The following is a 24,655-nucleotide window of genomic DNA, read 5'->3' on the forward strand; positions in this document are numbered from 1 at the left end:
CCACCTTGATTGCATCTCATCATCATCATCATCATCATCATCATCATCATCATCATTATTATTATTAAATGCCTGAAAGTAAAGCACGGCCATTTTCAATCCTGGTCTCTATTTCTCTTTGTCCCTTCAGTTTTTTTACAGCTATTGAAGACTAGGTTAGCAGGTCTTCTGGTAAAGAAGACAATAGCCTGCAGACTTGGTTTGCAGTGTGAGTGCCCTGAGAAGAGGAGGGACGACAAGCGATCTGCTGGCCAGGTCGGGCTCTCCCTCCTGGCGACGGCGTCAGGACTATATGAATCTTTGCGGCCCGACTCGCCGCCTGCCATACATCCATCGCAAAGCTGCAGTGCCTCGGCTGGCTTGCTGGGAAATGCGACCGGCATGAGCATCTAGGTAATGCTGCGAAACAGCACATCTTCTGTGGTCGGCAATGCAAATCCAGTAACAGCTATAATTTCCCGAACCTGCTACAGAATTTTGCTACGCCACTTGTAACAGAATTCTCCAAATGATTCTCAAATTATTTTCACTGCACCTCAAGCAACAAAAAAGATCAAACAGTCACATTTTCGACAAATCAGATCTTCACGCAGTTCTGTGAATACAAATGGATGGATCTACCACTTTAATATATTAACCGCATAATCAATATGATCCATTAGATATTTTTAATATTTTAACCGTAAAGGTCCTAATATCTGCGAATGACGAAAGGCTTGGGTGTGTTCACAAGCTTTTTTCTTTTGCTTTATTGTTGTTTTGAATGTTCATACGCGCATCTTGCAGAGAAGTCCTCCTCGCGGCATGTGCAGTTCACATCAGCGGTCCCTAGAGGTCTCTGCTACACGCTTTGCTTTAACTACTGAAACTTTCCTTTTAAATAAGACAACGTTTCATAAACGGGAAATGTGAATTAGAAGGCGATCCCCCATCGCCACTCGGCAATTAGATGTTTTTTTCCTCCATTTCTAATCTCAGCTGTTTATCTGAAATTGTTTTATAATATGGAAAAACTTGCAGTGTATTTCTATCGCACCACTTCTGTCATATTAAACATCTTACCGAGATGTGTGTTGCATCATAGCTTATATAAGGCATATCATTTGACCCTAATATATTCAGTCCAAAAAGCATCGTCAGTGGATGTTTTGCGAATGTGTTTTTTTTTTAAGAGCAGGATGTCTGCAATGATCAGCAGGGGGAGCTCTGAGAGAATCACCAACCTTAATAAAGGAACACAAACTTTTACCACGTGATGACTCATTTCTGCCTTTTATTTCAGGGATCATCGACATTTTTTTTTCCACCAAACATTTTTTTCAGAACGGCAGACATTCATGTAATGAACTGCATCATTTAATTTGATGCTAAAACGATCAGAAAGAATGGCATACATACGAAAATTGGCATTGATTTGCATTCAATATCTCTTCATCAACGTAATAAAGAACTGGGGCAATTAAATATTTTATTTTACTGGAACATAAGAAAAGGATTTACATTTTTTGCAGACATTTTCAAAATTGTGTTTCTTTACAACATGCATTAATAATATAAAAATAGATTTATTTATATCTAGTCACAAGTATAAATATAGAGTATAAATGTATTTTTAAAATACACTCACATTGTGTACACTGTGTACCGAACAGCAAAATACAACATATTTAATAATAATCAGAATTACATACACATTGACATTATAAATGCAACTGACAGATTGTGGTAGTTTCCTTTATTCCCATAAATATGGAAAAAACAAAACTGACAGGGTCCGTCCCCAGTCCTAACTCTGCCGGACATCTTGTAAAAGTTTGTTAATCTCAGCCACCAGCTCGCTGGCGTCCATGATTTCGTGTCGACTGTCGCTGCGTCCGCCCTGCAAGTGGCTGAGGACATTATCGAACTCGTCCTCCTCATAGTTTTCGGGAATTTCCTCCATGGCCGGCAGCCACTTCAGAGGGGCCTGGCTGGTCATGTGACCGGCCTGGCTGGTCATGTGACCGGCCTGACTGGGCCCAATGCTGTTGCCCGGGTTTTGGAAGTGCGTGTTGGCCGCCCACGCTGCCACTCCCTGGGGGTACGCGCTGGACTTCCCTGGTAAGTGTCCTTTCCTGCGCTCCAGGGAGCTCACTCTCTCCGTCTCGCTGCACTCCACGTAGGAGTCCAGAGAAGGTGGCAGGAGACGCTGGAAGACACTGTTCATCTCCGAGAGGAGGGAGGAGCCGCACAGGTCACTTGCCACCTCCTCGGCGTCCCCTTCAGTCTCCTTCCCGAACGTAGAGAAGCTCTTCTTGCGGTCGCCGGAGTCGATAGGGGACTGTTCTTCCTCCCTGCGAGGCTGCTGAGGGTCCTCTCCGGGAATGAACATGTTGTTTCTGTAGTCGGAGGATGCTGGCGAGGGCAGAGGAGGCATCCAGCACTGGTCCGAGTGTCCCAGGAGTCTACACTCCTCCGTGCAAAGCTTCATCGCTGGAAGAGAGAGGCAGAAAAAGCATTTCAGGGGTCAGGATGCCAATTGATTCATCGTTTCTTCTCGGCTTCCCAATGAGAAGGAGGGGAGCCCAAAGTAAAGAGGGGACCCCAGGGGATCGATGGGAAACACGGAGTAATTACTGTAAGTTGTCTGGAGTTTGGGGCTGATAGCACCAGCCATGCTGAGAGTGGCTCTTCACAGACATTGGCGATCGCTGAGTTATGCCAGAATGGTCTTTTTGCTTTATATGTTGTCATACTCGTTCCACCTTGGTCTAGTCTTTAAAAATATGCAAGTGTCTCACTAGTAAACATATAAAATATGTTTATATTAAATGTATAACTCAATTCTCCAAGAGATTTTTTAAAGGCCAAAGAGTATATTATTTAAAAAACCAGCATAAAATCCCAACATTTTCCGAACTAGAATTAAACTCTGGGTGATTTTCTTCCTACTTTGAGAAAGTCCTTCCGAAAAGATTACCACGGTTCATTTAGATGTTGCATTTTAAGGGATGGATTCAAATTCAACACTGCATCCATATCTAGTGACGGATATAATTATATTTAAGATGAAGGCTTTCAGTCCGAAAACAGATTACAGTGACTCTCCATAATCATACTCATTTACTGATAGGCTTACAGAGTAGCTCGGAGTTTATCTCTAAGAGGGGGGGAAAGGAGCATAAATATTCTGAGATGGTGGGCATTTTCGAATGTGTGCTTCTCACCATCTGTAATCTGAAGGAAAATAGGAAGAGCTATGGGCACGAAATAGCTTCTGGGGAGGATCCAGTGGGAACTGGAAGTAAAGGCATCTCAGGCACGGTGCGTACCTGCATGCATCCTCTGGTGTCCTTCTGCGAGGAACAGGTCACCGAAGCTCAGGTCACCAAGCAGCCTGTCGATCGGTGACTCTCTCCCTAAGTCGTAGTCACTATCCCCGGCTTCGCTGTCTCCTCTCCCACTGTCCTTCAAGCTAAACTTATCCATATCTTGTAGGGCATATCTGCAAAACACAAGAGAGACACATAGTAGACAACGATGTCCTCTACAGTGCAGCTATCTTAAGACAAAAGTCAGAAAACATAAACGTGCTACATTCCATGCCTATTCTGAGACATACTGAGTCTCCCATATAACAATGTTTAGTGATATAACGTCTAGTTTAGGAGGTCAGCGAAATACTCGTCAGTATCCCTTTAAAACTTCTGACGGTCAAAAATAGGCATGCTCAAAAAATAAAACCGTCAACCGCATGACAGCAAAAACAGGGCCAGGTGCACTGGGTGAAGCTGTAGCAGAAAATAAAAGGTTATTTTTATAAAAATATGTTTGAAACAAACCAAAAATGGAACTACATAATTACCACAGGCACCAGTCAAATCAGACAATGTTCGTCTCCTTTCTCTCAGCTGATGCTTGTATATTAACACAGCATCGGAAATGGCAAACGCTCCACAGAGCTACCTGATCTCCGGAAGACACGTAAAAGGATTTATGACGTGCAGAATTAAGCGTAAACTCTTTCCGATTATTACGCCACCAGTGGCGGCCAGGGGCATTGAGCCCGTGTTCCTCGTAAGGAGATCTGAGGGCTCCATGTAAGAATCTCTGCAGACTTAGTCAGAAGAAGGACAAAAAAACTATTATAAATTCATGCTTTCTAAAAGTTTCCCAAGCCCTAGATTAAACATAAATGATGTTTCGTGCCCCTGCAAAAAAACCGCAAACAGCTTAAATTTGAATCGTGGATCCAGGATGGGGCACCGTGGGGTTTGAAACACTTGGCTACATTTTTCGGAGGAAAGACGAAAAACCAAAACAAAAGAATCTCGGTAGTTACCTGTAGCTTCTTGAATATTTATTGCCACGGAAACTCGGTCTGGGCTGGTACTGGCCCTGATGGAGCATGGACAGAAGCTGTGAGACTTGCTATATCAAAAATAAATGAATAAATAAAAAATAATGAATACTAATGCCACAGGACGACACAAGAAAACAAATTCACATGAAATGGGTGAACGCAATGATCATACATGACAGAATGAAGAAGTAAAAAAGGAAAACTGACACCGATGATGGAGTTTAAGACGAGGAACGACAGAGTAAGTAAGAAAAATCAAAAAAAAAAACAAGAGTCTACATTAAACTCGAGGCTTTTGAGAACCGATTATTCAACAACAGGTTATAAACTCAAAGAAAGATAACATTTAGACATTAAGTGTTTTTATATATAGTTATCCACATTATCTTTGCAAATATCTAGTTAAATTTTTTTTACGTTATAATTTATATATTTTTGAATGAATGCAGAGTGGAATTTCATGGTATTCTTACCTCCACTGGGGGGGTGGCGTGCGCAAGCTCAAGGGCAAAGTTCTCTGGGATGTGATTGGAAGATATGGTCACCAGGCTGTTCAGTGATTGGCGGCTGTGATGGCTCTGCCTGCTGCCCATCTGACCCCGTTCCATGGCTGGGGAGGATGACGGCGACCTGTGGTGGGACCTGATTGGCAGGCTCCCGTTGACTGTTGGCACAAGGGTGATGTCTCCTTTGTGGATCTGCCTGGAGGGCTTCTTGGGGTGATTCTGGTAGGTCGACTCCGCCACCCTGCAGTTATAAGATCTCACGTCCTTCTTCTCTCTGTTGCACCTTGTGGCGAACATCACCATGATGACTAGGAGCACTGCACAGATGGCTCCTAAAGATATGATGATGATCATAGAGACATCAAGGCCAGGGCGATTGTTGCTTGTTAACGGTGGCAGAATATGGCCATCCATGTTTTCATACAAAGTGCACTTTAAAACTGCTTTAGCAGTCAGTCGTGTGACTCCTTTGTCTTGCACTATGATCACAAGCTCCAAGTGTTCAAGAGGCACCTCCTTCATGCTGACGTTGGCGCGTATCTCACACTTCTTCGGGTCCATGACGAAGTAGCCGGCTTCATTCCCGGCGACAATCGAACACGTCAGTTCCGCATTAACCCCGGCGTCTCTATCCGTGGCTCTGATAACAGTGATCAGGTGTCCCACCTCGGCATACCTCGAGACGGGAATTTCGGCGGTGTAGTTCAGCAGCTGTGGGACAACGATGACTGGGGAGTTGTCGTTTTCATCCAGGATGGTGAGCACCACGGTGGTGTTGCTGGACAGCTGAGTCTCACCAGAATCTCTCGCTTGCACGACAAACGTGATCCGGTTAACATCCTCGTGGTCAAAAGTCCTCAGTGCATAGATGGCGCCATTGGAGGGGTCGATGGTGACGTAGGTTGATATAGAGCTACCCTGGATGAAGCTCTCCAGAATGGTGTAGGTCACCTGACCATTTGTGTCAAGATCAGGATCACTGGCCACCACTGATGTCAGATAGGCTCCCGGAGAATTATTTTCTGACTTAAATATTTCATATCTGCTCTTCTCAAAACGAGGTGGATTGTCATTCTCATCCAGAACCTGTACTGTAAAATGTTTAATGGTGGAAAGACTTGGGATTCCTTTGTCTTCTGCCATCACAGTTAGACTGTACTCAGACCTCCTTTCTCTGTCTAAGGAAACATTCGTTAAGATCATGTAGTTCTTCTCATTGGTTTTATGCAGCTTAAAATGTCCGTGACCATGCAATCTACACACAACTTCCCCGTTTGAGCCAGAGTCCATGTCTTCAACCCTGACCAAAGCAACAAACGTGTCAATAGGGGCAGATTCTGATATGTAGGCAACTTCCTCTTTTCCAGGGGTCATTAAATTGATACTGATTTCAGGTTTATTGTCATTAACATCAACCACTTTGATAATTATTTTACAGTGGGCCGGCATTGAATTAGGTCCAAGGTCTTGGGCCTGAACGTCAATCTCATAGGAAGCCGTGTTCTCAAAGTCCACCCTCTTAATAAGCGTCAGCTGGCCATTTTCGGGGTTTATTTTAAACGTCTCCAGAATCTTTGGAGACACGTGACTGCTAAAAGAATACACGATTTTTCCATTGGTACCCTCGTCTGGATCTGTTGCGTTCAGGTCGATAAGCAGGGAGCCCACAGGGGAATTCTCCAGCAGCTCAATCACATAGGACTGCTCCTCAAAAACAGGGCTATTATCGTTGGAGTCGGAGATGGTAATTTTGAGAAGAGTTGAGCCGGATTTAGGCGGCACCCCTTTGTCAGAAGCCACTAGCTGGAGTTCATAGCTTGACTGCACCTCCCTGTCCAGCTCTCTCACGACAACAAGCTCCGCATACTTGGCTCCGTCCGTACGCGTCCTGATATCAATTTTGAAAAAGTTATTCGGGGTAAGAGAATAGGTATGGAGTGAGTTTTCACCTACGTCTGGATCCGCAGCGCTATCCAGGGGGATGCGGATCCCTACAGCGGCACTTTCGGATACCTCGATAGGGATGATGGCACGAGAGAACTGCGGAGAATTATCATTAATGTCCAGCACTTCTACTTCGACGTGAAACAGCTGTAAATGCTCTGTCGGCAGTGTAATCACATCAAACTCGATAGAGCAGTTTAGGTTTTTCTCGCACAGCTTTTCCCTGTCGATTTTCGATCCGATGCTAATTTCTCCATCCTGCTCCCGAACCGATAAGAATGACGTGCTGCCCCTTTGCATGGCTCGGAAGCGCAGGGGGACCGAGCCTGGAAGTTTGGATAAAACATCCGCGACGTCCTCTTTAAGTCTTGCAATCACCGTGCCCACTTTCTGCTCCTCGTACACTTTATATTTTATCGTCTTCCCAGAAACATGCTGCGTTAATGCCAGAACCCAAATAAATACCTGTAGTGCGATGCAAGGGAATGCGCCTCCTCTCCGTATATTCATTTTCGGGCAAGTATGCTGAAGTAATTCCGCAGGGGGGGAAAAAGGAGAAACCTTTCGATGCGTTTCTTCTTAAAACTCCTGCACATTCGTCCGATCTGCATGTAAAGTTTACTGCATTCTGTCCCAATGCATTTCCCCCCAGAACAGTATAGGCTTGCTGTAAAGACAACTGAGAAGACTGCCGGCTTTGAGTCTTTAGTGGTTAAAAAGAAATACTCGATGCAGATTTAACTGCATTTAGAGGACGGATCTGTTGCACTCCTGCAGTCATGCATCTGTGCGGAGTGCCGTCTGCTCTCCGCCTCCTTCCCTCGACGTCTGCGATGCCTCTCCGCAGACCCACCGTCCCAAATAGCCCAGCCTCAACTAAAAAACGCAGCTTTTCTTGATTGCAGCCAGATCTCTTCCCAAATGAAGCCCGGCTCCTCCAGTCTCCCACTGACCCCTCAAACGGGGCAGATTTTGATTGATTCACCAAAGATCGAGTTGCGCAAACCCCGCCTCTTGGGCTTCACTTTTCCCAGAGTGTGCCTCAACAAAAGGGCGGACAAATAGCCCTAGACAAACTTTTGTTACGTTTTTGCCTTTTAATTATGTATTAGCATAAAGGCTGGGCTTTTTGTATGTCTGTGTGAAGGAGCAAAAGAAAAGGGGAGAGACAAGCAAAATACAAACAGCTGACTGCATTTACTTTAGTGAATTTTCTGTAAATTTGTGATGCGTATGTAACATATAATAATCTCCACTGGTGTGTTTGTTCGTTTCATTTTTATTTATCCCTATAACTGAAAGGAAAAGAAGTTGCGCCGCTGTGCCAATGCGTATTTACGTACAGATGATGCATGTATGCATATATACATGGTATATATATATATATATATGGTATATAATTCTTTCACTATATAATGAAAATGACCCTCATCCCGTGTCATCATTTATATTTCCTGATAAAACGGAATCGCGCCATCGCCCCTCTGTCCACGTCCTGCTTTTTGTACAGATTTGCGTTTTCCCTGCTTTTGTCCCCATCCGCCCCCCCCCCCCCCCCCCCCCCAGTCTCAGCGAAGACGGGTGTCGAAGCACAGATACAATAATCCTTACTAATGAATGTATGTCGTTCAGAGTCACACCGGAAAACGCCACGTCCATGTCAATAATAATGTTTTACAACACTGAAGCCCTCGGATTCCCGATCTGTGAATTATGATCCGTGCAAGTTTAAAACAAATACGGGCAACTGGGATTTAGGAATATAGCGGCCATCTGGCGCGGGTCCCCAGCAATGCAACCCAATCTTTATTTCACTTCAACTCTGTGAGGACACCACAAAGGAATTAGTGACTGCCGAGAACGTGATACAAATAATTTTATTACAACAGGGTTTATAAGACAAAAAAAATCACCTACATACGGTATACAGGTGTTGGTTGTAATATATTGTAATGCATTATATGCAATTAGGTGTAATAAATAATATTAACTTATTTTAGTACCAATCATGGAAATTGAACACCTTTTGTAGAGCTTTCTGGTGTTTATTCCACCGTGGAAGCTTTAGAATATGAAAGTAAGATCATGTGAGCGTACTTCCAGCAATGCGTGTTCTAGCTTTGACGTCAGCACCTGAAAAAAAAAGTGTTCAGAAATCCGAAACGTATGCATCCCTGGCAATATCCTCCACGGCCGCCCCCCACACACGGTGCGTCCCCCCCAGCAGACAAAGGGAGTGCGGCGTGCAGCTACATATGCTTAGATTCAGACCTGACACCAGAGGCACGTGAGCGCCAATCCCCTCCAACAAAAACGCGTGCGCGAGAACCAGATCACCACCCCCCCCCCCCCCCCCCGCCCGCTGAGAAGCAGCAGAAAGTCCAATCACACAATAAATATTCACAGTGCATTTCAAAGCAATAAAATATGTTTCAAATGTAATGACTGTATAAGTATCCCTGTATGTTACAATACTGAATCATTTAATGCCATGTACAGCATGGAGAGTACAACCAGGGGGGATAAGCTTTCTCCTAGTTAGGAATTCGGCTAGTTACTGAAACCAAACATTTGTCTCTTGCACAGCTTGACGTGCCTCTTGGACCAAAGCCCGACATTCTCCAGCCTAGCCGTCAAAATTGGTGCATTACAAGTCAAAGACCATCACTGGCCAGACCAAACTAAGACAGATACATACTAGTGGTTTTCTTCTTCCAAGTTTCGTTTCCAAAGAGCTGAGCGCAGACCAAGCAGTAATAAAATTATTTCGACGGGGACTGAGTGTTAATCACATTTACAGCCCAAAGACCTTGAACTCCTTTTGGTTTTAAACGAATTTGGCAACGTTTGGATTATCACTGTCCATCGCGGGGGGAATTATTTAAAGAGAAGTTTAGAAGTTCCAGAAGCAGATGCAGGCTTTTATATATATATATATATATATATATATATATATATATATATATATATGGTATAACTGGTATAATTATTGTTTTATACCTATAATGTGTAACATATATATGTATATATAATGTACGCTGTCTCTACAAAAGGAAGGAGAAGTCCATTGGACGCTGTGGGATTGCTATGGAATCTTCTTGGTGCTGGTACGGTTTCCAGCAGCCAATGCTTCGTAAAACAATAATTATACCAGTCAATTCATTTTGCAGTTGCATTACTACTGCATAAGTCCAGTATAAAATTACGTTGGACGCTAAGGCTTAAATCCAATCAGTTGTAGCGTTAAAATTGAGGTAAGACTGAGTGACAGAACAAACTGTACTATTAAAACATAACACTGCATTCTAATAGGAATTTGGGGTACATTTTAATACACTACTGACTGGGGAATACATTATTTCAATTTCTTTATCAGCAACAACCTACTTGTGTAACTCATTTGACCCATTCTGGGATATTTCTTGCTCTTTGTTCGGTCGATTCTTAAATCTCAGCCTTCACCGTGAAGTCATTATTAGAAGGATGCTGATTTTAGTCATTGAATAAATTTTCTCTTCTTAGCGCTGCCACCTCCCCCACCCGCCAGCGCCCAGTTTTAACAATAACTCTGGCAGGTGGAGGATAATAGAGACGTGGGTCGCTTTAACTGCGTGGGGGGAGGGGGGGTCCTCACATCACTCAAAAGTTTGTGCTGGGGGAGCTCATTGTTGGGCTGGTGTTGTAAAGGCACGCGAGCATCTGCTCTGTCATCTGTCTCATTAGCATTCATTCAATTAGCTCCCCCAGATCTCGGGTTTAGCTGAGCCATTCAGTCGCACAGCGCCCCCCCCCCTCCCCCACGAACCCCTGACAATGCTCATTGTTATTCATCTGCGCTCCGACTTTATCCCCGCTTTCGCTAGCAGCCGAACTTTATTGCACCGCAACACGTGCTGGATCTCAAACCGCGCGCGTTATTTAACTGTAAGTACGCGCTCGTTACGCTGTGTCTTCGGGATGCAAAAGATAATGCATTCTCTGCTTGTGCGAAGGGAATTGCGTAAACGTCTCACGTGCAATTATGCAAATAATGAGTGATAAAAGTGGCATGACGCAGGGAATACACTCACTGACTATTTTTAAGGTACATCTGCTTGGTAATGCTAACAGCCTGCTTCTACGAACAGCAAGTCATGTGGCTGCAACTGAATGCACGAGGCAGACAGGGTCAAGAGGTTCAGTCACTGTTTGGCTAAGTCTTAGAATGACTTAGATGTGTCATCTAAGTAATTTTGAATGTGGTGTGATTGTTGGTGCCAGATGTGCTGGTTCCTGCTTCTCAGACACATCCACCTTCCTGGGATTTTCACCCACTAAAGTCTCTCGAGTTTACAGAGAATGGTGTGATGAACAAAAGACATCCAGTCACCGACAGTTCTGTTGCCAAAAACAGCTTTTTAATGAGACAGGTCAGTGTAGGAATGGCCAGACTCGTTAAAGCTAACGGGAAGACCACACATGCAGAAATAAGAGCTCAGTATAACGGCAATGTGCAGAAAAGTCTCTCTGAATGCACAAATTGACAAGCCTTGAAGCCTTGAAGTGGTCTAGAGTCAAAAGTCGGCCATTCGTGACGTTAAGTGTACCTAATAAAATGGCCCCCGAGTGTAAATCTATCAACACGTCTTACATGTTGATTATAGTTATTTCTCAGTGTAAATACTCTGACATAGAGACCCTTCTTTTCTATCATCTTTTCCAACAATATCCAGTGTTGAATCTCTAATTGTGTCCCATCAGTGGAGCACAGGAATTTCCTTAACTTTACTGGTTCAATTAACAAACACATAAATATATGATCGTATTATGTATGTCATGTATACTATAATATAAAATGTGCCTTAAAGTAAAATTTATAATTCTGTTGGCTCCAGTAAAAAACGAATTTATAATTTTTTAAAATGGGCCAAACAACGAGAGACACTTAAGCATCGTTTTCCATGACTTACTGCACTTTTTAAAGCAGCCTGTTTTTGATGGAATCATGTTCCATTTTCATAGAGAATAACATCCCCTCTCTGATATTGTCTTTAATACCCGGCCCCCAGAACAAACCAAATCATCTTAAATTATGTTCAGAGAAATTGTATACCTTGTGTCATCGGTTGTGTCTCAGCCTGCTCATATACAGTACAGAAAGGAAGGGGTCAGCTCATTTCTTCGGTGATATTTACAGCACAAAAACATATCATATCAAGACTTCAGGAAGTTCACAGAAGAAGACGACAACAGCAGTGGCCTGTACGTCTAGCATCTGTTTGAGTCACATGATCACCCCCCATTTTGCCAAAGTACAGTCCTTCCCTGCCAGTCCTCTGTTATTACGGCCTGACTATCAGGTGTCGGCCCTTGAACCTCATATTAATAACCGATGCGTCTTTCATTCTTGTTAAGCGCACAGCTAAAGATCTCCGACAGGTGCGGAGGCTTGCTAGTCCCATCAAAGGGCTCTCTCAGGTTTCACTGTGTTCATATTTGAAAATAATGTTTTGTTACAATGCAGTGTTTGTTTTGTTTGATCTGCCGTCCACCCGACACTGTGAAATTATCTTCAAAGCATGCAGCTCTCGCGTTCGTTTTAACTCGTGAATTCTGGCATATTTTGAACCATCAAACCTGTCTTTGTTTGCCCTGTGATATGGAAAATAAACATTTCATAAATAGTTATGTGTTTTTACAAACCAAATCTATAGTTTGGCATTTTTATAGTTTGTAGTGTAACTATTGGGATTAGATCTCATTCTCTCCTGGTGCCATATGCTGTGATTATAATTCAGTTTCTTTTACCAGAATTTATCTACACATTATATAGGTTCAAGATCACCATATACAGACATACATTCATAAATACATACGTAATAATAATGTTACTTCTTACTTTTTTCATTCTATCATTTATGTCCCACACTGCTGGATGTTCAACTATATAAAATAAATTGAAGAGAAACATTACTGCAAGTTTTGGGGAAAGTGCATATAAATGTTAATTCTCGAATTAGCCCTGCAGATATCTGTACCCTGAATTGACACTGCAGCTCTTATCCGCCATACTTTGGCAGCTGAAGACAGCAAGCAGATTTTTTTTTCAAACAATAAGCTCCCTGCCTAAGAAAGCACTATGGCTTGTTATGCCATCCAGTCAAACACCCACCACCCAACTCTCTGACACACTGAGGTATTGTTACTGGCATAACATATCTGCCTTAAATTGCACTTTAGTCCTGAACTACTGAATTGATCAAACTGTTGCTTAAAAAGTTATATAATAAACTGTATGTTTCACATATTGTGATATACAGTATACAGTAAGTTTACCTAGTTAATTAGTGATCTAGTATCTTGTAATTTTGACTTAGTAGCTCGTAATTTCAACTTAGTATCTCAGTTTTGACTTAGTATCTCATAACTATGACTTAGTATCTCATAACTATGACTTACTAAGTCATAGTTATGAGATACTAAGTCATAGTTATGAGATACTATTTCGTAAATATGACTTAGCGTCTTATAATCAGGACTACAGTATAACCAGGGTTTGAAAAATAGTGAGTTCCAGGACCTGGGGCTGGTGGGAGGGGGGTCTCGTCAATCACATTATTGATGCCGTCCCCTTGATAGACTGTATATTTTTCTAATTCATTAGTTATGTGAAACGTTAGTTAGTCTAATCAAGCCAATTTTTAAAATTCAGGTGAATATTTAGCTTCTAATTTGATTTTTAGCTCTCAAAAAATTACTGAGGTCCGGAAGCCTGTGACCTCATAGCTGGCTACGGCCCAGCTCATAATTATGACTTATTCATTTCGAAATTATGAGATACTATCTCATAATTATGACTTAGTATCTCAACCATTTTTGTGTGTTAGAAATGGGCTTCCATAGAATTTTTGATTTTGATTTCAGGCTGTTCTTCCTTTTTCTCAACCCGTTCCACTTGCAGCTTTACATCTTTTTCTTTCCTTATGTACAAATACACAGGTTTACGTATTTGTAGTTAGTAATTAAACAGAATCCCCTCCTTTCATACCAAACGCCGTTAATAATGGTTAGTGGTCGAAAATCCCATTTCCATGTTCTGCTTCAGCGAATGTGCATTCCGGGACTAAATTAAACGGCAGCGTCCCTTACAAAGAAACTCTGTATGCTCCCCCAAAATGTTATCTTACCGTTGGCACCCCAATCTGTCAATGAATAATAGCTGCTTTGAAAAATAAACAGACTTTCCATCGGGTTTGGAATGAAGGTGGTGTACTGGTGAGATTTCTGTTCCTGCACGCTGGATGTTGCCCCGCATTATGACCCTTAAGGGGAACTTGATCGTTCCCAGATCTGCCACATTTTATGACCCAGTAGCTACTGCTAACTGGCGCGGATCATTAGAACAGAGTCTCTTTGTGCGAATTTGTGTGCACAAGAGAGTGCTAGGCAGAGTTCCTCACCACCCGATGGTGATTATAAGCATAAGGGAATTACTTGTGCTGCTGGCACTAAATACCCGTCTTTTACTGCATTTAATTATCGAGTCAAGATCGTATCAGCAGGAGACTGAGTTATCGGCACGATTTATGTGTAAAACATCCATTGCCTATATGGCAATGACTATGGATTTCTATTTGAACTATTAATTAGCAGACTAATGGTTATTTTCCTGCACTAGCTTTTTGTGTATTTTGGCGATCTACACGGTCATGGCATGGGTCACCGCATGGCGATTGCCCGAACAAATGAGACACCGTGAATTACAGATTCGGTAAAACTAAAGGCTGATTTATACTTCGGCCTTAAGCCCACGCCGTGACCTGCGCCGCTGCATTTAAACATGCGCTGGTGGGTCTGTCTCGCTCAGCAATCATCATCAGATGTTGCATTTACTGCTTTCCCACCCTGCAATATATTCAGGTTTTGAATAATGCATTTGAACCTGAAAAAGGCAAAGATTCACCAAAGTATCCATCTTGGTTATATCTGTGCTGCTCCAGACTTCCTGTGGACAAATTTTAAATGTCGAGCCTCTACAAAGTCACTTTTTATGCATTTTTCCCTTCTAAAGTTAGTGTCTATTCTACTTTTTACTTTTTTGAGTCTTGAAAAGTATAAATAAACTCAGTGGAAGTCAGTGAAATTGGCGCTGTCATACTACAGTATTCTGTAGGCCTGTTGGTACTTTACTTAAGGTCGGTTATTTAATGCTAGATATGCAGTAAATTGTGCTTCAGTTTCAATGAGCGATATAAGTACACCTGGGATATATACTTTCTTCGCTCCTACAAAAAAGCAGATGCTGCCAGACAAACCAATCCCTGGATAAATCTCAACACGCGTATTCATCCGGGTTCTCGGGTTCCCATTTTACATCGTCTTCCGTTGCCGAGAGCAGTTCCAATACTTAGAACAAAAGTACTCGAGGACAAAATCCACGGTCGTCGGTCTTGACCTGCCCTAACTATCTAGGATATGTCGGTTGAATCCTCACCGAACAAGACCAATCCCACGATGCATTCTGCCGTAAGATAGTTGTTGGAAGGCAAGTTTGCAAAACTGGTCTTGCCAAGACCATGAGTACGGTCTTTGCATTCTTGGTATTGTGATTCGCCCACAGTTCTTGCAGTATGCGTCGCTGTAACTCGTGGTTACGTTTCTACGGAAGTGTGCGTCATGACTTTGGCATATCGTACATCATGCATATGGTGTCGATTTCACGCAGAAGTAAATCAACCTTTATAAAAATCGAATAAAAACATCTGAGAAAAAACATACTTATGAGATTCTAAAAGCCTCAATACTGCATTATAAATCTCTAAATGTATCCATTTAAGCTGTTAAATTTTACATAAATATTTAAGCTTCATCAACATATGCATGAAAAACATCTCGCTGAAGGAAAAACCATTTTTTTCTTTTGCGGATGGGTGAGTACAAAGGGTGCAATTAGAAATGCATTTAATTGTTTAACTAGCAAACCATTCATTTAAATTAGAGCTTTAATGGATGTATACAACTGTCTATAAACACTTAGTCTAAGTGCTGCATTACCATATTTCATATTAGTAGGGCATTGGTTATCTAAAATCTGTGTGAAAGGAGTAAAAGACTAAAATAATCGATGGAAATCACTAATTAACAGACTTCAATTTAAATAATAGGATAAGACAACTCTCATTATTGAGGCTTATTGATTAGTTTTGTTATGGTGTATGTAATGGCCACCTGGGTCTTTAAGGCTCACATTGTAGTAAGAAGTACTGTATACCTCCCATGCTCACGCCTCCAAAGTTATTCGGATACAACGTGAGCCTGTAGCCCGGAACAAAGGCCGGTCGGTCCGTGCTATAGCATGATTCATGTTAAGCCTCGGAGTGTCTTGCTTTTTGACTCTAATCTGAAGAATGTCTGATACAATTAATCACATCTAGGGATTTAAATAAAAAATATTCAATTAAACAAGGATTCTAGTATAAGATTGGTCTAGCTATGGCGAACATGGGATAACAGTGATTAATAATATTGCTAATCTTTCTCTGTTTTGCTTTTTCTCTGTTAAGCTTCAGCCCCTCTCTTTTACCCAAAGTGATTTACGATAAACTTACAGTTTCTCTGTGTTCCCTGCGATTCAAACCCACAACCTTTATATTATTTGTGCAATGCTGTGCTTGCTGAAACATAGAAGCATATATTGTTTACTGATTGTCTGTAAGTTTCCCAGTTTTAGGCTTCTCCTGCGTAGCAGCCAGACGATCCCACGTCGGTGCAGATGCTGGCGAGTTTGTAACATTTCATCATTGTTAAGAGGAGGCCGGGGCGTATGCTAATGAGCTAGTCAGACCTGACACACTTTGTGCTTCGAGTGATGGCTGGCCCTTTGTCATGGCCCGTGTGACCACCCTGACCTCGCAGGCTGTCGAAAAATAACGGCACGCACACTCAAGTGGGGAGAGCGTGAAAGGCGGGAGCCGGAGCCGTGTGAGCTGCTGCTGGCTTTGTAGGGAGTACGGTGGCTGCGGCTCGTTAGCATGCTGCCGCAGCGAACATGCGACCGCGGCTTTCAGACTCAGACAATACGTAGGCAACTGAGATGAGCATCCCGCTCCGCTTTTAAAAGATGCACTGGGTGAACTTCTGTGTTCAGGAGAAGGTCACCGTGACCTGGCGAAGAGGTTTCCTGCTAAGAATCGTTTAAAAATCTGTGTAAGTTGTAAAATTTAGATTTGAGTATTATAAATAGTTTTTTTTTTATCATTCCATTTGCCCAAATACAACGGATTACAAGGCTATTATATATCATATGTGTTCTTGTTTTACTATAATTATTATCTACTTATAGGTCACTGCATGTCCCCGAAGTGCTGTAATCAGATACATTTCCAGGACATACACACTGACCCTCATTTCTTCATATTCCATCTTTATTGAGTATTTCTCTTCTTGAATATCTGCAGCCTACACTTCCAGTGCCCGTAAATTCCACCAGGATCTTTTAACGCAAATCATCCCAATTCATTTCCAAGACTGTTATGAATGTACCGCAATCAACCAGTGAAAATGAGAATCATGCTCCAGTAATTCTTACTCAACATACACCCTAGCAGTAAATCATATCTGTGACTGAATTGCCTTCTGTGTTGTATGGGTGAAACCTCGCGATGAATCATTAATGCTGAGTAAGTGCGTTACAAATTTACAACATGTTTACATTAAGGTATCTGATGGTCTGTAGATGATGGTCTGCATTTGGGGACCAAAAATGTTCTGGAAACTTAGTTTGTGATAATGATGCTGACCTGAAAATGAGAGTCTACTTTAATGGTCTTTATTTCTAACCAAGGAAGATGATAAATCTCTAATCTCTTTAGTGTTGAATTTCTGGTGGACCTTGTCTTATTAATCCTGCTGCACGTGACCTGTATTTAAAGGAAATAAAATCACACAGAGCGTTTTCTCTAAAAATAGTAAACCAAGGTAACTGAACGATTTCAGACTCTAAATATTTCTCTTTCTTCCAGGCAGAAGTCAGAAACGTAACAAAAAGTATGTAGACCGTCAGAAGAATGATATTTCTTGTTTACCAGTGTACATCCCAACAGTCTCGCAGTAACACGGGGCGTGATTTCAAACTTTCATGCAGCTCTCCCTGTCAGACTCGTTTCCCGTCGATGAAATGCATCGACCGCTTGCATGCTTCCCCCCGAAAGTGCCGAAATATTCATATCTTGACGATTACTCAGCTTAATGTGATACTGGGACAGCATTAAGGACAGGAATTTAAACGTGTGCTGAAATGGCTGCCAGTTTAAATCAAAAGTCTTGCAGAAATGACAGGAGCGCGGTTCATTATTTCTAAAGCTGTTACCGAACCACCAGCGGCCTCATTCCCCAGGTGTCCATAATTCCAGTGCAATCCTGGGTAATTCTTTCTTAACCCAAAGTAAGCCATCGCATATATTATTCATGCAATCAGGTGGCTTTAATTTTCTTACTCTTGCACTCATATTCCTGTAAAAACAGATGTATACCATATCATTGCATTCGTACGTTTAGTTTGGCAGAATTTCCTGCAACTCTCGTGCAATTCGGGACTAAGAATGTTCTGGAAAACTGTTTCGTACTTTAGTTACTCTAGTTTTTTTTTCTTTTAAAAGTTAATGTTTTAAAATACCCTACAGCTTGATGTTGGCCCTCAGACAAAGGTGTACTGTTGAAGCACAAGGATCCCCCCCCACCCAAAAAAAAAAAACTAATTCATTAGCTGGGCCCCGTTTGCGAAAGGACATAAATAGTTACAAACAGAGACACTGCAATGACCGATTGACCTGGCCACAAACCAGCCTCCCGTTAAGAGGTAAAATATGACGAGTTTGTTTCTCTCTACAGGATGCTTGCAGTTGTTCCAAACAAATAACTTTTAGATCCAGGAAAGCAAGTGTGTTAGTGTAATTTAAGGATAGATTACAGGATTTCATTAGTTCGCCTGCCTTAAATTAAAAATCCTTTCTGTTTTCCACCCTATGCTGGTTACAACGCTTCGGGCAATTTATATCACAGCGCGTCTGGTGTGAACATATTGAAGTGTTATATGGAATTGAGAATTGCAGTCTCTACTGTAACTACCTAAATAATGGCAATGACATCGCACATGACAGACAAGAAGATTAAGAATCAAAGGAAAGTTAAAAAAAGATGGAAAAGATGGGACTACGGATAAAGGGGAAAATAAAAGTTCTTATCACGAGAAAAGCAGATAATTTTAGTGTTGATGTTGAAGGCATACGGGTCATAGACTGCTTTTGCTTCTTCGGAACAATCATGAACAACAAAGAATTCGGCCGTCAAGAAATATGTTGCAGACTGACACTTGACAGACCTCCGTTGAAGGGTCTATGAAAAGTACTGACACAAGTCTAAGAACTGAAGACAGAATTGCTCATTATATGATGATAGAGTTTTGTGGTTGTGGAAGCTGGACAACGAGGACGCAAGACGACAAGAGTGTCGATGCCTTTGAACTCTGATTCTTGTGGAGACTTTTATGGATGCTGTAGACTGCAGGGAACACAAACAAGCGCTTTCTCGATGGGTGGATGGATGGATGGATGGATTCAGTTGTCACAATGATGGACGTGTCTTTCGGGAATCAGAAAACCGCGATTGATCGTCTACATGACCACTAAGAGTCGACGTAAACTTGCTGGCTCAGAACAGTGTCTGTTGTAACCATTTTTATACATAGATCAGAGATTCTTTGTTAATCCATGTGGGGAAATTCTCTTGTCCCTAACTTGCTCTCCATGCAGGTGAAAGTTAGTTTGGGGAGGGGGGGGGTCACAGTAAAGGATCAGCCACCGTGCAGCACCCAGGGAGCCGGGGGTTAAGCACCTTGCTCAAGGACCAATGGACATGTGACTACACTGCCGAGGGTGGGCTGCAACAGAGACCTTCCAATCCCAGGCACAGTGGCTCCATATAGTTTCCACATTGGCCATTTAAACATGAAACTTTCAATTTTCTGCCAGTTTAGAGGAAGACTTTCTTTTATAATTGTGAACAGAACAGCACATCCATCTGCCATGCAACAAAAAGAGTGTTAGCTCAACTTTCCTATCAATAAAGCCAATAATTAAATACTCACAATGCATTCATTTACTGTTTTGTGGTTGGGAACTATTCAAACTGGGATTGCAGAAACGTCCCTTTTTATCTGAGTTTGGTTCAGTAATAACTATATACAAACTTTCTTTATCGAATATCCTTTTATGTGGAGCATTTTATTAAATAGAATATTTAGATTTTTTTTCTTCCACAAGGAACAAATTGTACGGTTGAGTCTGCATTCTGTAATACCTTTTAATGAAAAAAAAAACAAAGTATCTCAAGGCCTTCTGGATAATTACATTTTGACCCCATATTGCTTTTCTCAAACCCTGACTTCTGTCGTTTTTTTTTTTCGTTTGTTTTTGAGTGCCCGTCGTCATTTCTTTCCGCCACATGGCCTTTGTTGGAGACCTTCATTCTACGTTTTTGGGGGGGGGGGGGGGGGCTCAGCCTGGGTCAGAGCAAGGTTGTGCGGTTCAGGCTGCCCCCGCTTTGGAAAAAAAGAAAATAAATCAATTTCTTCTGCTGCGACTGCTGATTTCCTTAACCCCCACCCTCCCACCCCCACCCACATTCTCAGTGCTCTTTCTTTGCCTCCATTGAGGCCCCCAGTCACTGACTGACCATATGGCAGCTGGGATGGGAGTGGGTGGGGGGTGCGCGATATGGGGTTTCACCTCCCGACAAAAGAGGCCCTGCAGCCAGCGATGTCCATGAATGCATTGGGACACACAAGCGGATAAAAGAACCTGCAGCCTCATCAGCATTGACTTCAGGGGCATCACGAGCGGCCAAGGCAGGGATGCAGTGTCTCTCTCTCGGCTGGATCCTGCCCCCAGGCGACAGAACACCTCCAGTCTGCTCTCTGTTGTCGCTGGAGACAATGAGACGAACAAAAAACAAAAAGTCACAAGGCTCCAGTCGATGTGCTGAAATGTGAGCAGGGACTCTCAGGATATTCATTGGACATGTGGCCTCATTTTGTCATGTCAAGCGCTTTGGCAGTGTCTAATTTAGCCTATTTTTAGAAAAGATAATGAATACGCTACGAGTTACTTGTATACCGCAAAACAGATTAGCAACTCGTTACATTTCATGACAGAATTGACACTAATACGGCATGTTTTACAGAGAAGGATTAAATATGTTTCGCTCAGCTATTTGAGATGAATTTCTGCGCAACGTATACAATGTGGTTAGTTTACTTTGGCTCATGCACAGATGGTCTTCTGCCCTGTAAATGTTGTGGACCCTGATCCAGTCGTACCAACAAATTACAATGTCTCAGCACAATTAATTGCTTGTGCATTTGATATCTCCTGCGACCGCATTTACGGTTTGCATTCGCGTTGCAAACTGCTGACGAGAACTTTGAACATCCACGTTCCAATTCCCCGAAGGAGGCTGCGCCGTGATTGGCTGAGTGTGAAAAAACTCATTATTATGCGGGCCTCAACAGCTTGCCTCCTGGAGGGAAGTTCAGCTCAGTCCAGGATGTGCATTGTTACGCAGTAAGATCATTTCAGATTGGCTTTGGCAGCCAGGAAAATTATTCTAAGCAGTTCAATAACCTACATATACAGAGAGGCGATGAGGGAAGCTCGACGGAGATATCCTGCAGCTGTAAGATGTGAAAACATAGCACGCTTCATCTGAACTGCTTTAATGATTTTATATTAGTAAAAAAGACATAATGTATTTTTAGCACTGTACAAACAGCATCTACATGTCGTCTTTACATAGTGAGCTAAAAGAGCACTTGTCTTCGGTAAACTTCTGTGTGGTATATATGTCTGTACAATAGATCTAGTCGATTAATTAGTCATTAACTGTTCCTCCCTGGAATGTCCGCAATATTTCAACAGCGCGACATTAATATATTTGCTCTGGTCTTCTTTCACCTTCAGCATGTGCAAGTAATTCAAGTTTAAGTAATTAAACAGTCATTAAGCAGTCGTTTAGCGAAATCAGCTGTACCAGTGCTGGCGTGAGAGAAACATGGGCCATGGTGGGCGAGTTGTAGTGAAAATCCTCTCTAGACACGTTCAGATTTTCAGCAGAGGCAACGCTGGTATTCAGTTCGCTGTTTGCGTATGTGGATGAAACAGGATAATACCCAAAATGCTAATAAGAAAACTATAATGACTGACTGACAAACAAACTGCAAGCTAAAAACATCCATACGAAATACTAACGAGGAGTAGTAACTTCTAAATTCTTTTCCTCAGAATACTTCCTGTTCAGTACGGTCTTTCTTCCTGTTACTGTACACCAAACATCTGTACGAGGGACTTGGAGTGTGGGAATTTCATTGTGGGTCTGCTGGACTTGGTGCGTCTCAGGGGAAATAGCACAACCTCAAATATTTCCATTGGAAACTGTTGAAATCAAACACTGGCCGGCATTGTAAAGAGGCGGTAGTCAGCCTCTCCTCCAAAAGGGGCGGTTTGACTTTCAGAACACAGAGCACTCGGGGAACCGCACCAAACAAAGGGAGCATTCACTGCTCCCTCTCTCCAAAGCCACATCTGTTTACATGCCCTGTGTCCACTCGCCATCGCAGCCTCCCTCCCCTGTGATCTTGGGCAGGCAGAATGAAAACATTCAGACTTTGAACGTCCAAAATTATCTGTTTCTGAGGAAACACATGAGAGGGCTACAGGGAGAATCGCAATTAGCTGTTTTGCTCTCCTTACCCCTCCCAAATACTCACAATACTCTGCCACTCCTCTTAGAGTAAACTTACCAGTTAGTAGCACATGTAGTCACAGGACTGGAGTTTTGCCAGCTTCGCTTTAAATGCTATTGCCCCAGATTCATCGTGAAGACGTTACGTGGCCCAGTGCGACTTAGGAGTTTATTCTTCTCGCATATCTACCGTTTAAGTAGCTCAGCAGATACATTTATCTGAGCTGGCTTACATGCTTCACATCTCGGTACTTTATTTGTGCGTAAAGAGAGGATGTTTCTACTGAGAGATTTCATCTTCCTTGCTTTAGAGGACATCAGGATCATGTTGGAGATTAATGTAATACATGTTCAGATCCTTCAACATATTATGCTGCAAATAATGCCATATTGTGTGTTTTATACTTCAATAATAACTCTTTCACTTTTGTAGTGCTTATTCAAGCTCGTTCATTGTTGCTGCGGTATCGAAGGAAGCTTTAAAAATCCGCGTATGTCTTTCTGTTAACTCCTGCAGTTACAGATTCAGAAAGCCTTTGTGCTCGCAAGGTTACATTCTCTTTAGCGCCAGAGTGCTTTCCATCGAAAGTCAGCTCAGCGTGTTTTCTCCCATGATTGGATTAATGGCCTTGTTCGGCGGCTGTGATTTTGAGGTTCCTGCAAAGACGGCGCTCCTAGACCCCCTTCGGGCCGCGTAAACATGGTGACGATGTGGCAGCTGGCCCATGCCGACACAAAAGTCGCCCATTGGTTGTTAATTTCATCACACGCCCTTTGTTGCAGAAGGAGCCCAGCCCTTAAACGGAGCCTCTTAACGTACAGACTGACCGCCTCTTCAGCGCATTCTTTCCAAGCACAGATATTCCCCTTGCAAGTATTGCAGACTCGTGCACTTTCACCCAGTTGCCGAAAGAAAAACGACCCAGCAGAGAGCGTATGTGTGCATTTTCGGGAAACATTACTAAAATTCAAAGTTTAATTTAAGAAAATGTCATATATCTTTGCTGCCCTTTATGCAACTTAAAAACTGAGCATAGTGTGTTGCGGGTATTTAATTGACCGTAACGTTTCAATGTGTCTCAAATCGACGATGATCGATTTAATCCGAATATACACAAATCAAGAGAAAAAGTAAACCTCACAGTTTATGGATAAGAAGCACGGTTGCTGATTGTTTCCTGTTCCTTATTTTTAATAGAGAACCTAAAAGATTCACATGTAACACCTGCATTATTTTTCTTGACATAAATTTTTTTTTTGTAAATGCTGAAAATGTTATGACTTATTAGGCCTTATGACCGGAACTGAGATGTGTACAGGAGGACGAGTCGCTGTGGTGAAAATCAGGTATAAATAAAGCCATTCATTTTAAGGTAATTGCCACACCCTAGAAAGAAAAGTGACACTTCACCTCTTTCCTCAATACAGTATATCTAAATTTCTGTTATAGATCCTTTCCTCCCATGTCTCCAGAGACACCTGAGGTGGGGCATGAGGGACACATATGGCATCATGTGACTGCAAAACAATGATAAAGATATACATTGATATAGAAATATATCTATTCTCCCAGCTAGAGAGGTTGCGGAGGAAATGCAATCTTCCCTGAGAGAAGGTGCTCTGTCTTGCCTTCAGTAATTTCGACGCTAAGTCTGCATGGGATTCCCAGGGGCTGGCTTAGGGCCGGCTGTCGTAGGGGGAAAGACACAGGGAAACAGATAATGTACAAAGTTCTTGTTGACTTCCAGTGGTGACCTTCGATTTTGAGGTATCACAAACGCCGGTCTGATCACTGGATACGTGGCACACAGTGTTAGCATGCTAGGAGTAGGTTAGCATAATGAGAGGTGCGTAGACAGAGTATTCTTAACAGAAGACATCATGCCCTTTGAGTTTGTTACATGAACTTCATTCAATAGTCGTGCAATTAACGCAGTTCAGCTTATCTAAGATCTTTTTGGATCAGCGGACAGACACCAGTTCCTACAGCACACTCACGCCCAAACCTACCCACTAGAGAGATATTATACTGTACCTTATTTCATTTAACCTTACTCTTGGTCAGGTCTTCCTTTATATAAAACACCAT

The 24,655-nt window shown here is 42.4% G+C and overlaps 1 protein-coding gene and 1 long non-coding RNA gene across 3 annotated transcripts in view; one reads left to right on the forward strand and one right to left on the reverse strand.

The window, feature by feature from the left end:
- Window positions 1-1,621: 1,621 nt before the first annotated feature.
- pcdh18a (protocadherin 18a) lies at window positions 1,622-7,817 on the reverse strand. Of its 2 annotated transcripts, none has more exons than XM_048996555.1 (4): window positions 4,816-7,817; window positions 4,322-4,377; window positions 3,312-3,484; window positions 1,622-2,472 (listed from the first exon to the last, which is right to left on the reverse strand). In XM_048996555.1, exons 1-4 carry the CDS (start codon window positions 7,300-7,302, stop codon window positions 1,787-1,789), a joined length of 3,402 nt encoding a protein of 1,133 aa, XP_048852512.1. In that variant the 5' UTR covers window positions 7,303-7,817; the 3' UTR covers window positions 1,622-1,786. The 2 variants fall into 2 exon arrangements, with proteins under 2 accessions (XP_048852512.1, XP_048852511.1); XM_048996554.1 differs by having other exon boundaries at window positions 4,322-4,410; window positions 4,816-7,816.
- LOC125720759 (uncharacterized) overlaps window positions 4,408-24,655 on the forward strand; it is a 53,126-nt gene continuing 32,878 nt past the window's right edge. Inside the window, exon 1 of the long non-coding RNA XR_007385564.1 lies at window positions 4,408-4,583. This is a non-coding gene — a long non-coding RNA (uncharacterized LOC125720759). The remainder of the gene's footprint in view (window positions 4,584-24,655) is intronic.

This window comes from Brienomyrus brachyistius, chromosome 25 (assembly GCF_023856365.1).
Source record: "Brienomyrus brachyistius isolate T26 chromosome 25, BBRACH_0.4, whole genome shotgun sequence".
Classification (NCBI taxonomy): domain Eukaryota; kingdom Metazoa; phylum Chordata; class Actinopteri; order Osteoglossiformes; family Mormyridae; genus Brienomyrus; species Brienomyrus brachyistius.